Source organism: Juglans regia, chromosome 11, assembly GCF_001411555.2.
Source record: "Juglans regia cultivar Chandler chromosome 11, Walnut 2.0, whole genome shotgun sequence".
Classification (NCBI taxonomy): domain Eukaryota; kingdom Viridiplantae; phylum Streptophyta; class Magnoliopsida; order Fagales; family Juglandaceae; genus Juglans; species Juglans regia.
In genome coordinates, this window is record NC_049911.1 from 15,600,328 (window position 1) to 15,615,348 (window position 15,021).

Sequence of the window (15,021 nt, forward strand, 5' to 3'; positions counted from 1 at the left end):
AAGAACTAAGGTTGTTATTGGCATACAGATTTGTCGTGGAGCTCCTAAGCTGAATCATCTGCTTTTTGCAGATGATAGTTTTATTTTTTGTAATGCTAATGTGGAAACAAATGTAAGGTTGCAAACTCTCTTAGAGTAGTATGAAGTTGCTTCAGGTCAACAATTGAATAGAGAGAAAACAATAATGGTTTTTAGAGCCAATGTGGATCAGAATAACAGGCAGGCACATCCATTTAAAATAAACCCCCACTACACAGACAAAAACATATAGGAAATGAACGGCAAAAAAATAAAGAGCAAAATGCACGGAAGGAAAAAAACGAAGCGGGAAAGTTGTTGTATAAACACTGTACGTCGTAAATTCCCTCCAAATAATACAAAAGTAGAAATAGAAAAGAGATAGAAATACTAATAAAACTAATAAAATAAGCATATAGGTAAACATATAACTATCAAAAAACCAAAACAAATAAAATAAGCATATAAGTAAACATATAACTATAAAAAAACCAAAAACCACAATTAAAACAATTACCTAAACTCCAAGAAAAACAACAACAGTTTTCATAAACGAAACAGAAAAGTAAAAAAATCATATATTTGATCAGAGTTTCCTCCCAAAATAAAATCTACAAACAACAATAGTAACAAAACCCATTACTTTCATAAAATTCTTGCAAAAAAAAAAGTACATCATCGACCACGGAATCAAAACTTACACCCAAAATCAAATCCGCAAACAACACTCAACCACCACCACAATAATACCACGAAGAAAGTGCATCATCGACCACGGAATCAAACTGAAAATGGCATTTTATATACTTCTTTTCAACAAAAGAAAGTGCATCATCGACCATGGAATCATACTGAAAATAACAGAAAATGTAAACTTTACTGAAACTAAAACAAATCAAGCCAAGTGCATCATTGACCATGGGATCAAAGCAAAAAAAATGAAAAGTACAACATCGCCACCGAAACAAAACCACAACCTTCAACGCACAGAAAGTCCCCGGAAGAGTCAAACAGCAACATGTTTGAACCCTTCCAAACTCTTCAATTCCTTCAAACCGACCAAAATGCACCACCAAAAAGCCTAAAAAAACACACAAGACACACCAAAAAAAACCCTGAAACCCTTCAAACCCTTCCAAAACCAGTAAAACAACCTCAACTTTGAATCCACAACAGCATCACCACCGAAACAAAACCGTAGCTTTCAACCCACAAAAAACCGCAACTTCGAACCCACAGCGGAATCAAAATGAAAATAACAAAAAATGTAAACTTTACTAAAACTAAAACAAATCAAACGAAGTGCATCATAACTACTTCAAACCGACCAAAATGCACCACCAAAAATCCCAAAAAAACACACAAGACACACCCAAAAAAACCCGAAATCCTTCCAAAACCGCAACTTTCAACCTGTAAAAAACCGCAACTTTCGGAAAAGCCCTTGCTCTACGACAAGTACCACCGAAAGGGCAAAATGAAAAAAAAAAAAAAAACCCAAACTTCCCAAACAAACCCACACAACAAAGAAATAGAATAAGCACCAAGAGCCATACGTAGAGAATAGAAAGACAAAATGAAAAGCAAGCCAAACGTTTCAAACAAACCCACACATAGAGCAAGCCAAACATCCCAAACAAATCCACACAGAGAGCCATAAGCAGAGAATGACAGAGAAGCAAAAGACGAGAACCCAGAGAAAGAGAGAGAAGACCAAATACAATGGACGGACGAAACATGAAAATGAAAAGCCACCCAAGCATCCAAACAAACCCACCTAAATATCTACCCAACGAAAAGACAAAAAAAATCCTCAACACATGAAAACAAACAGCAGAAATGCAAGGGCAAAAAAGGAAGAACCGAACATGCACGGAATGAGAAATTACTGTAGATTACTGTAGCACGCCGATCCCCACTGATCATCTACAACAATTCAATTCTCTTGCCATAGTTTGATATTTATCAGTTATCAGAGAAAATTATGTCATAGACTCAAACATAAACTTCTGTTCTTAAAGCACATAAGGTGACACTACTTATCAGTCAATAACAACTTACCTAGAAATGTAAACCCATCTTTTACTTTTCAATTGCAAGCATTACACTAGATGAGAAAGTGTTAAGTGAAATTACCACCTTAGTTTGAGGGAGATGGTCGATCGGTGTCATCCATGGATCGGTCTCTTCAAGTAAGTCCTCATCAGTAGAAGAGTTGGACATAGTATCACTGGAATAAGACTCTGCCTCCTCTAATATGTCGTTGATATTAGTCTAGCCATCGAGAATGTGATTACTTACCCCATATAATGCAGTAGTGGATACAGTGTTCGGCTCAACATCTGCCCTTAACCATGAGGACTGATAGTCATTGTGGTCGATGTCGACATGTCTATAAACATCAAAAGACTGTTCTTCTTGAAACACATTAGCATCGCTAGAGTCATCCCCTTCATCATCTAAGTGTAATTGTTGAACATCATAGACATTCCTAAATGTGATCTTCTGCTAGACGTGTCAAGAGCCAAATAATGAAGTGTCTCTGAGGTAAAATGCTTGCGAAGCTTGGCATGCCAACATGAATGGCTCATCCTTATACCACGTTCTGGACATATTGACACTTGTAACATGGTCACCGATTTTGATACCTCGAATCGTATCACCGACATCAAACCAATAGCAAGAAAATACCAAACTCGTCGCCATCTCATGTACCGCACCTCAAATATATCATTAAGAACCCTATAGAAGTCAACCATAGAGGATTGGTGTTCACTAGTAACTAATACACCACTATTTTGTGTCCTATGGTTCATTTCTCGATGCTTTGTATGAAACCGTATACCATTCATTATACACCCAGAATATGAACTCACCCAAGGGTTTGGTCCACAAGCTCTTGCATAAAGATCATCAAATACACTCTGTGGATCCATAGCACGCAACACTTGAATCTAAAATAATGACCATAAGACAAGAAAAGGCAATGCCAAAAATACAGTTTAATGATCATATAATTAAGGTCTGATAGATATTCAAATAAACAACCACTTACATGTTTCCTGAACCACGATGGAAATTCAGCTTCGTGCCTCCTTTCAATGTTAGATATGCTCAGCTCCTTCAAGATGTTATAGTGCTCCCTGCAATAAGTAATAAAATGTTTTAGCACACAACGCAACGTGCGAAGATGGTGAATGCATGGTACCTCCAATAGGTATATCAAAGTGAAGTCACGTCAATGTCGGGTTCTTAGTCCAAATACTGGACAATCTTGGTGCAATTATTGAGGGTGTACTATCTGGCAGTTTTAAATAGTTTCTTCTCTAAGTGGATAGAGGTTGAATTACCGAGTGGCCGCACTTTTTGATAAAAAATATCAAACGCAGAAAGCTCGGATGTTTGCACACCCACGTCAATATTTCGATCCTCTCGGGTAAATCATGTAGATACATCGATGAGAATGTCAAACATTCTTCATGAATATATGGCTCCGCAATGGATCATTCTGGGCGGGCTTTGCTTTTCATGTACCGCTTAAATTTGCCCAAATAACTCTCGAATGGATACATCCATCTGTATTGAACTGGTCCTGCAAGTAACAACTCTCGGGGCAAATTGATAGCTAGGTGGACCATTACGTCAAAAAAATTTGGTGGAAATATTATTTCCATCTCGCAAAGAATGAGGACAATATCAGTCTCAAGACATTTCACTATTTCTTTCTTACATGTTCATGCACATAATTCCTTAAAAATATGCTAAGTTCCATCAATGCCAAACGAATTTCATGTCTTAAGTACCCTCTGATTGCAACTGGCAATGACCTTTGCATGAATATGTTGGCATCATAACTTTTCATACCAGAAATTTTACAGTCATTTATGTTAACACATCTAGAAATATTAGATGCAAAACCATCAGGGAATTTTACAGTCTTCAGCCATACACAAAACTCTTTTCTCTCATCTCCATGGAACATGAAATAGGCATGAGGGATTATCACTCGATCACCATTTTCTCTCAAATGTAACTCTTTTCTTATACCAAGTTTGGCCAAGTCCCGTCGGGCTTTGATACCATCTTTTGTTTTACCTAGATTATTCATCAAAGTACCTAGCACATTATCACAAATGTTTTTTTTCGATGTGCATCATGTCTAGATTATGTCTAAGTTTCAAGGATGGCCAATAAGGTAGATCAAAGAAGATACTTCATTTGGTCCAATTTAACTCCTCAGGTGTGTGTTTCCTTCTCTTACTCGCCTTGCCAAAATCTACATGACCAATGCTATTTAATTGGTCGACTATCTCTGCTCCCAAAAGCTGCGTAGGTGGCATCCGGTGATCTTCTTTTCCATTAAAAATATTCTTCTTGGTTCTCCAGATGTGACCTACTAGTAGGAAGCGGCGATGACCCATGTAACAATGTTTTCGCCCATGTCTCAGCCACTGAGATTCTTATTCCAGATTGCAACAAGGGCATGCGAACTTTCCTTTAGTGCTCTAGCCAAAAAGGTTACCGTATGTGGAGAAATCATTAATTGTTCACAATAAAGCTGCATGTAATCGAAATCTTTGTCCAACCATGGCATCATGTGTATCAACACCATTTTCCCACAAATCAACTAGTTCCTCAACTAAAGGCCGTAAGTAAACACCGATTTCATTGCCAGGAGATTTAGGCCCAGGAATTAGTGTAGACAACATGAAGAACGGATCTTTCATACATAACCATGGAGGCAAGTTATATGGAACTTGAATCACTGGCCATATGCTGTATGGTTTGCTTATATTATTGAATGGGTTAAATCCATCACTAGCAAGACCGAGCCTCACATTACGAGCATCTTCAGCAAACCAACGATGCTCTCTATCAAATGTGGTCCACACCTTAGAGTCCGCAGGATGTCGCAAAGTGTTACCATCATGTACCCTTTCTAATTGATGCCACCTCATGTATACCATAGTTTTCTTGGACATAAAAAGTCTCTGCAACCTTGGCTTTAGTGGAAAATACCACACTATCTTTTGGGGTATTGTTCATTTAGAAGGTGTGGAGGACAACCACCTAGATGCTTACACTTAGGGCACTCTTATTTGTTGCTATGTTCCTTGTAAAATAGTATGCAATCATTTAGGCATGCATAAATTTTAATGTATCTAAATCCCAACCAGCGCTCCAATGATCGTGCATCATGGAATGAGTTTGGCAATGCAACTTCTGGAAAAGTTGTTTTCAATAATTGAAGTAGCATGTCAAAGGACTTTACACTCCACCCATCAATTGTTTTGATGTGGAGCAACTTCACAGTGAATGATAGTTTAGAAAATGTTGTGCTCCCATCGTAAAGTGGACACTGAGCATCTTCCAAAAGCTTTTCAAAAGCGGCTGGTTCGGGTTCAACCGTGCTGGTTACCATAGTATCATGTGGAGTTGTGTCTTCATCAACACCAACGGTGGTTGCCGCATGAATGTCACCCAACATGTCGTCAATGTCATCGACATAACTATCATCAAGATTATCAGGCTCATCTTCGGCCTGGCCCCCAAAGTTCATGGGTTCTTGCTCTCCATGAAATATCCAATAAGTGTAACTTGGATCTATGCTCGTAATAAATAAATGATGTTCTACCTCACTTATAGGTAGAACAAATTATTACGACATCTATGGCATGGACACTTCACACTGATGTTTTTTAGGGCATGAGCTCGAGCCAGTCTGAGAAACTGCCTAACCCCTTCGCCATATTCCCTTGACCTAAACTTATCAATGAGATGCATCCAACTTTTGTCCATCTGAAACATTAAATATTTCAACACTATGTTTATTATCACAGACATCCAATCTAACAAACATGGAGTGGAGTTAGTAAAAACCAGAAGTTATTATTTCAAGAAATTAATGTGAATACATCCCTTAATCATTAAATATGTTAGAGCACACTAGTGCATGCTTAATATATATCCTTAAAACTAAGCAATAAAAAATAAGGTGGGACAGATGATATTAGCTAGGTTAATTAATGATATTCTCTATACTAATATTAAGTATAGAATTCAGATTTTTTGATCGACTGTCTTGAAAGAATCTTCCTGTAGGGGCAATCATAATTTAATTTGGGTTCTTTATTAATAATGCTTGATTGAGTTCTTCTTCATAGACAACAAGGCACCATATATGCATCTCAGATTTAAAAAAAAAACAGAAAAAAATAAAAAAAGAGAACAACCAAACTCAAAGACCTAACTCATTGTCCTTTTGCATGCACTGGCTAGTTATTTACGTAGTAAGACAAGGACTGAATATGCATGCTCAACTTTGTTTCTCACAACAGCTTGAACCTATCCAAAACCAATTCTTTCATTCTTTTTTGGATATCCGAATATGCGCTTGCAATAAACCTGGAGTCCATCACCCATTCTCTTCTATATATTCCTATGTTCATTATGATTATACTTGTTCAAACATTACACTTTATAGGCACATATTTGAGCTCTTTATTTATATATATATGCATGCAAGTTATGCATGATGATTTATTTTTTTCCTCTGTATTTTTTTTTTTTTTTGCGCCAAGATCCTTTGGATCAATTGGCAACACCTTGGTTTCTCACTAAGAGAACCAAGGATCGAATCCCCCTACCCCATGTATCAAAAAAAAAAATGCATGATGATTTTTGCATGTCATTTTGTTCCTTTAAAATGATCACCTTCTGTTAGTCACCAATGATTTTGAGTTATTCATGATATTTCTCAGCGATTTTCTGACATGATTTGAAAGTCTTACAACCCAGCAAAACCGAGATTAAACAAAAAAACTCTCAAAAACATTGGGAAGATTGAAGATTGGCTCATGATGCTTGATTAAGTTTTGCCAAAATCGACCTCTTTCAACATTGATCTCATGTTTCATTAAGTTCCACCCAAAATGGGCATGACCCTTTTTCCTTAAGTAGTGAGTGTTTCAAAAAAGATTAAATGATTTCCATGGAAGTTCAGAGGGTGGTGGTGATCCATGATGCATCAACAAAAGTTTATTCAAGCGTCATCGAGTGGGCACTGCATGGGTTATATTCTATACGCTAGGAATATAGTGTGAAATATCATGCATGGGAAGGTGAAAATAAGGGATCAAGTTTGGTTGTAAAACTAAAACGACCATTCTTGCCATTAACAAGTGCCAACTGAAATTGGTCCAAAATGTCAAAATGCATTGGAAAAAGTATAAAGATCTAGTTTTGCCATTATTACTCGCAATGTTTTCTCAAAAATAGGTAGGGTTTATATATAATGCATTTTGCTGGTAAAGTGAACTAGTTTAGATTTTATATTGGTCCAAGTGACGCCTTTATATGTATGTACGTGTTCTTTGTATGGTAGTGGGTGAATTTGTTTAAAGGGCACAAGTTGTGAATGAACCATAAAGAAAAACAATGCTTCAACGAGGAAATTTCCGCAGATAAACATTCAGATTAGTACCCAAGTTGACGCAGATGAATGTTTGGGGCTTATATTTTCAGTGTTCAATGCAAGACAAATTTAAGGTGGCAAATTTGATCTAACACACTAGTACTACAACCAACATTAAATTGGTCTAAGGAATTGAATCTGCCATTCTACTTGTAGCAGGAGAGCTCATTGTTCTTCATATGTAAAATTTGAAATTAATAATACATTGTAATGCAGTAAGCTGCATGTGAATATATTTGGTTATATTCAACTCACAAGCATTGCAATAACATATCCCAATTGAAATGCTTGGTCATACTCAAAGACCAAAATATTCAGGGGGACCCTAACTAATGGAGCCATGAACTATATATAAGCAAAAAAGAAAAACTGAAACTGCCAAATCATGTAATGGAAATTTTGTTATTCATCTAATCCAATCACTAACCAAACAAAATATAGAAGAGTTCAAAAGATAACATAAATGATTAACATATAGAGACCGATAGATGGGGGTGAGACAGACCGAGTGAAAGTCAATGAGGAAATAGAGAGGGAGAGAGGAAAATCAGGGCGCACAGTGAGTTTATCGATTACCTGATTTTTTGCTGGGGGCGCGATTTTTGGGTGGAGAAAATGATCTTGGACCAATTTACAGATCCAAACCAATTGAGCAGAGTCGTCTTTGTTTGTTGCTGCAAATACAAAGAGAGATAGATCAGCTGATCAGGACACGCAGAGAGAGAGAGAGAGAGAGAGAGAGAGCGCCTACCCGAGGAGTTGACGGCGTGGCATGGGAAAGGGCCACTTTGGGGCAGTTTGGGCGATAGAGAATGAAATTGTAGGGAATCGGGTTGGGGAGAAGGAAAGAATTAGGGATTTCTAAATAAAATCTGTAATGGGCCTTACCTTTTACGGCAATTAATTTCGCAGCAGAAGTTTAGCCTGATGCTTAGTTATTGTGTCGGCATGATATCGCGGTGAAATATCACCTAAGTGCGGTAAAAGCACAAATTAGTCAATCTTTAATGCGACGACAGCCCAATCGTCGCAAAACTCCCCTTGTAGCGTCATTCTTGTCATCGCCGTAATTGGTCAAACTTCAATACATTTTTGCGTCAAAAGTACACAACGCTGCAAATAATAAGGACGCAAATAGTGAATTATGTTGTAGTGTTTCTCTCTAATGACACCTCAAAATCAACCAATTGTGGATTCTTATTAGGATTTTTAATGCCTACAACCTTCCACACCTGTTTGGCCTGGTTTTTACCTCCTTACTCTTTCCACCAGCTTGCATAACAGTGTTCTCTGAACGATTGCATCTTCCACATCTTTGTTCTACGTGTCCTTACTTCCGACAACAGATACAATATGTGGGCAGCACCTCATAAATCACCTCTTGAAAATGGCTAGTCTCAAGTCCCAGGACACCAAGCCAGAAAGAATGCCTCAAAGGCTTCGAAACATCCATTTCTACATAAATACATGCTGCCTCCGGATGCGTCACACAAGCAGTAGCATTATCCCTCTTCAAAAAGGTTCCAAACCCTCCACCAATACTCTTCAAATTTGATACATGAAAATAATTCGAAGGCAGGCCTGAGAGCGCAATCCAAACCAGAACCAACGGCGGGTCATCTTCCTCACTGAAATCTAACGTCCAAGGGAACACCCTATACGCACTCCCTCCATCTCCGTATTTCCCCTTGATATCACCGTCCCAAAATCCTCCTTGTTAGCCAACCGCACCAAAACATTCCTGCAATTCCAAAGCTGACCAACCATGGGCATCGATTTTAGCCCCCATCGAGTTTTAATAAAACCCCTCACATGATCCAACGAAGGGCGACGTCTCAAAAATTTTAAGGCCACCTAAAATCTGAAAGGCTCCATTTATTGTTTAATCCCCATTTTGGAGAAGACGAAAAACATCTATCATCGTTAAAACGTGGTTCACGCAGAGATATATCAACTTCTGGTAAAAGTTGCGGCCTAGAGACAATCACATCAACAAACTGTGCTACCCCTAAGATGATTTTCCCCAATCCCTTCCTATCTTTAATGCATCCTGCAACTCTAGATCATCACTATGTTGAGGGCCACTAGGACCTACCGCCAGGTGCCAACCCTTGGTGGGCGATGGAAGCCACCATAGAAATCTTAGGAGAATCGACTAGGTAGAGAGGTTTTCCCTTAACTAAATCATGAAACTGTTTCTAGCTAGAAATTAATTAACTATCACAAAAAACTACCTTAATTCAGTGGTTGTTTTCCTTTTCCATCACAAATTTTAAAATCCTCACAAAAAATCTAAATTTTTGTAACATATATATAATATTAACTCTGTGTTCTCCAACAAGCCCACATGAGAAGTACCCCGTAGTGAAAATTTTGTAGAAGTCAAATTACCAATCTCAAAGTATTTAAATATATGTGATCAGCCACATGATTCTTCTCAATATAGAAGACATAAATTCTTACATTTGATAGAAAATTTTCTGGAAGTTTTATCTAAACAAAAAAAATCTAAAAAATATAAAGCTGGCCGTTTAAAAAAATTACTGGTTAGGATATAAATAAAAGTACATATGGTAGGATAATTGTTGTATTCAATGTTATTATGTTAATTTATTTGGCAATAAAGAGATGAGGATGCTACGTACGTACGTACATAATTTAAGGAATTAATAATATTCTAATAACATATAGAATATCCCCACGTACGGTAACATCAAGGACTTGGAGCTGGCTGTAAGCACGGAGCCTGCTAGGAAGCAAAGTACATACGGCATTTTGGTCGTTAGGTTCGAAGAAAAGATCATCTATAACTACGTACACGGTTCCTCTCTTCCACAAGAAAAATTTTTGGTTTCTCGTGGCCCTTCTCCAGCGTTACAGAAAACAAAAAACTCACTACTTTTCCTTTTCTGCTACTGTTTATAAGTGATTAGCTAGCTAGCTAGGTTTCGTTTGCATGTGCACAATGACGTCGATCCATTCGGCTTTAAAGCTCGCCTTCTTCTCTATTACTTCCATTTTCATCAACACACTGGCAATTGTTTCACCTGCACCAAATCCACCTGCAGGTGCATTTACTCTCTCTCTCTCTCTCTCTCTCTCTCTCTCTCTCTCTGTGTGTGTACAAATCTGTACCAAATATATAGTTTCTTTCAATCATATATATACATATGTAGAAGTCTACAATTAATACTATACAATCACGAGAGATTGCATGCGTGTATTAATGAATATATATGGTTTCACTTTTCTGGGCATGCATGCAGCTGACTGCAGTCTGTTTAATTCCACTGATCCTCGACTCTACCTAGTCCCTATTAATTATGAATATCCATGCCATGACATCCATGAAAAAGGGTGATGCTACAGCCCAAAGCTCCCATTCGGGGTTTAGTATTATTTTACACGTATTTTATTTAAGTAATTTTTTATATAGATCTTTTAATATTTTAAAATATTTTAAAAAAATAAAATAAATTTAAAACATCATTAAAAAAATATTTTCTTAATCAGAAAGTAAAAAAATAATATATTAAAAAATATTTTCTTAATTACAAAGTATACTTTTTTATTTTACTTCATGATTAAGAAAGTATTTTTTAATAATATTATGATTTTTTTTAAAAAAATATTTAAAATAGTCATGCTATAGCCCTTGCTGGGGGCTCCCGTTGGGCTTAGCATGTACTTTTTTATGTGTATTTTTTTAATTTATTTTTTATATAAATTTTTTTACACTTTTAAATATTTTTAAAAATAAAATAATTTTAAAATATCATTAAAAAAACACTTCTTTAATCAGAGAGTAAAAAAAAATCATTAAAAAGTACTTCCTTAATCATGAAGTAGAATAAATATTATTTTTTATTCTATCTCGTGATTAAGAAAGTATTTTTTAATAATATTTTATTTTTTATTTTATTTTTTAAAATATTTAAAATTATTAAAAATATCTATATAAAAAAATTTAAAAAAAAAAACACATATAAAAAAATGCTAGAGCCTAACTAGAGCCTAACGGGAGCCCAGCGGGGCATCTAGCATTTTCCCATGAAAAAATAGATCCCATGAAAAAATTGACAACTGGGACAATTTCCCAAAAACTCTGTGCTGTCGGAATCGCCAAGAAATCTGGTCTCAATTCATGGCCCTGTACGCGAGTAGAACACAGGGCAACCTCCTTGCTTCCGAAGAGTTGTTGGAAACCTGCTTTCACCCCATACAGGCCGGTGTTAAACATTTCTTGCGGCATTGAAGACATTTTCTATGAAAGCAGCCAGTGCTCCAAATTATCTCTGGCCACCTTTAAGGAAGAGGTGTTGTACCGGATTGCATTGGGAAATTTAATACCATATCAAATGTCAACTGATATGGAATTAAATTTTGCACCATTTTGTCCTTTTCTTACTATAAAATTATAAATACTCCAATTTATATATCCTATATTAATGGATGGTTAGAGTTACTTCCCAATAAGATTAATGACTATTGGGTTGGAATCAAGGTTCATTTAAATTCGAGTTTGAAGATCTTAAGAGAGTGATCATAGATATTATTAATATTATTTATTCTTGTAAGTATATATTAAAAGTAGTATATATATATATTTTTGAATAATATTAAATGAACAAAAAATATTGTAAGATATATTTTATGGGTCTATAACTCTCTCACTTAAATGACTCTCAAGTTCACGCAAGAACTTGAAGGATATTTTTTCATAAATGGATCTAAAATTGTTCTCAATTCAATGTACGTAATGTATAAGGAAAGTAGGAGATAAATAAATGGGTTAAAGGATAATTAGTCGATAGAGGGGTTTTAAATAAGAATAATGCTACTCTCACCACTTCCGATCCCGCTCTTGGTCCCGCTCAGTGTAAAATTATTTTTTTAATATATTTTTTTTTACTTAATAATTAAGTAAGTATTTTTTAATGATATTATAATTTTTTTATTTTTTTTAAAAATATTTTATAGTATTAAAAAAATACATGTATAAAAAAATAAAATAAAAAAACACTACATTTTACACTAAGCGGGACCGATAGCGGGGGCTGTAGCAGCTTCCTTTAAATAATACATATAGCTAATTAAGTTAATATATATAGCTAATTGATGGGACATTCAATAATATATATTTTATTTCTGAGCACATTATAGTTTTTTCTTTTGTCCACAGAAGCAGATGATCATTATAAGCATGATGATGATTTCATCAAAATCCACTGTAAGTAGAACCACCATGCATGCCACTTAATTACATATATAATAAGTGAATTGTCAAATTAACTCAAAACTCACAGAAATCATTTAGATTATCAGATTATTTGGCAAAATCACTATTGTCAATCGTAATAGCGATCGGCATACTAGTGTTCATTATTGTGGTGATAAAAAATGTGACGAAGAAGAAGCATCTCAAACCAGCAAAATCACAAGTAATCACGACGTGGTCTGGCCTCTATAGATTCTCCAAGGCCGAGATTGAGTACGCCATGGATTTAGATGATCATCATGGAAAAGTGTTCCTCGGGCGGGGAAGCGCTGGCAATGTTTACAAAGGCATTCTGCCCAGTGGACAAGCCGTCGCCATCAAGCACATAAATAAAAGCAACGACTACGATTCTTTTAAAAGGGAAGTGGAAGTTCTTTCCAGGATTCGGCATCAAAACCTAGTTTCCCTCGTCGGTTACTGCGTCGAGGATGGCGAGCAATATCTTGTCTATGAATTTTGTCCAGGGGGCAATCTGGCTCAACATCTCTTGCGTGCGTATAAATTCCCTCTCAACTCTTATCTCTTTTTACTTCTTTATAATTTTATAGAGTAATTTCAAGATGTTTTGGGGAGGATCTGACGTCATGTGTTTCGCCCCAACAAAAATCTAGCTAGATCAGGTGAAGCAAGAACAATAATTAACGTTGTCTTTGTTTGGTTTTCAGGAAAAGACACTGTTTTGACATGGGAAATAAGAGTAAAGATTTTAAGAGATTGTGCCCTTGCACTGAAGTATCTCCACCATTATATAGATGGCTGCATTGTTCACAGAGATATTAAGGTAATAAATATACAGTATGGGTCTATTGGCAATTAATTGCTTCTTGTTGTCTTTCATGCATGGGACAGCATGCACATGATTTTTTCAGTTAATCTATATTAATTTAGTAATTTGAAAATTAATAATGTTGCGTGTTGGCTTCTTAATTAGCTTACAAATATCCTTTTGACTGAGAAAATGGAACCCAAGCTATCCGATTTCAGTTTAGCCAAAATATTGGGTATCGATGAGACAAAGGGCTTCACCGTTCTGAGAGGAACTATAGGCTATATGGATCCAGAATACATGAGCAATGCCAAGCTTACCTGTGCAAGTGACATTTATAGTTTTGGCATTGTTGCTCTCCAACTTCTTTCGGGACAGAAAGCAGCCGAATTAGATCGTGATGCCAGAAACCAGCTGACAAGAAAGGTACGGTCACTACTTTTGGAAAAAAATTTCTTTCTTCTTTTTTTCAAAAGTTTCAAACCAACCTATTTTAATCAATACAATTTTGTAATGCGTAAATCTCACGTATTTTTTTAAAAAAACATTTTTTTTTATGTAAATTTTATATTTATCTATATTTTTTAAAAGTCATGTACGAGATTTATGTAAATGGAATAGTCAAAAGTCAAATTTCTCTTACCTTCATCAAAACTGTCATTTAACTTTGACTAATCCAATGAGAATGCTCTAAAAATATATAAATCGTTTCTAATTTTTTTTTTTCATTTTTTAAAGAAAAGTTCATATGAATATGCAGGCAAAGGACGTAAATATGGGAAACCGTCCAGTCTCAGATTTTGAAGATCAAACGCTAAAAGGAAATTTCAGCAAGGCGGACTTCCAATCAATCTTGCTAGTAGCGGTCCTCTGCGTTTCCAGCACAAGCATCGGTCGCCCGAACATTGACGTTGTTTTCGATGAGATGGACAAGATCTGGAAGAACACCTTTTCTTGTAAGGTTTGGTTCTTTGATCGACCGATGCTTATACTTTGTATAAATTATTTTAATATTGTTTTGTTTCTCCAAATATATATATATATATATATATATATATAATGTGGTTTTTTTTTTAACATCTATTCTCTACTTTTTCTTTGAACAAAAGGCAAAGCAAGGGATGAGCTCGTCAGCAATGTCGGTGTCTAGATCCTTGGAGATGATTTCCGTTTGACATGCGAAACTTGTCTTAATCCTTAATAGTACTTAAGGACGACTTTATGATGTACATATTTTCTTTCTTCATTTGGGTCTCTTAATTTTGATCATCCAATCCTTAATAGTCATGAATGATATTGGTCATGTCATCTGCTGCCTCCAGCTTCCACCAATATCACTAGCATCAATTCGCGCGTGTATAATTAATAACGCTAGCTATTAAAGAAGATCGAGCTAGATCATCTATTTTGGTATTACTCTATAGATTATTTAAAGAAAAATACGTGTGATTATTAATTGACTCTTGAGTACTGAATTTACAATTT

The 15,021-nt window shown here is 35.8% G+C and overlaps 1 protein-coding gene across 1 annotated transcript; it reads left to right on the forward strand.

The window, feature by feature from the left end:
* Positions 1–10,457: 10,457 nt before the first annotated feature.
* LOC108995771 (cysteine-rich receptor-like protein kinase 25) lies at positions 10,458–14,686 on the forward strand. The gene is made up of 7 exons (XM_018971394.2): positions 10,458–10,560; positions 12,675–12,722; positions 12,818–13,261; positions 13,436–13,551; positions 13,702–13,962; positions 14,297–14,492; positions 14,646–14,686. Exons 1-7 carry the CDS (start codon positions 10,458–10,460, stop codon positions 14,684–14,686), a joined length of 1,209 nt encoding a protein of 402 aa, XP_018826939.2.
* Positions 14,687–15,021: the final 335 nt, after the last annotated feature.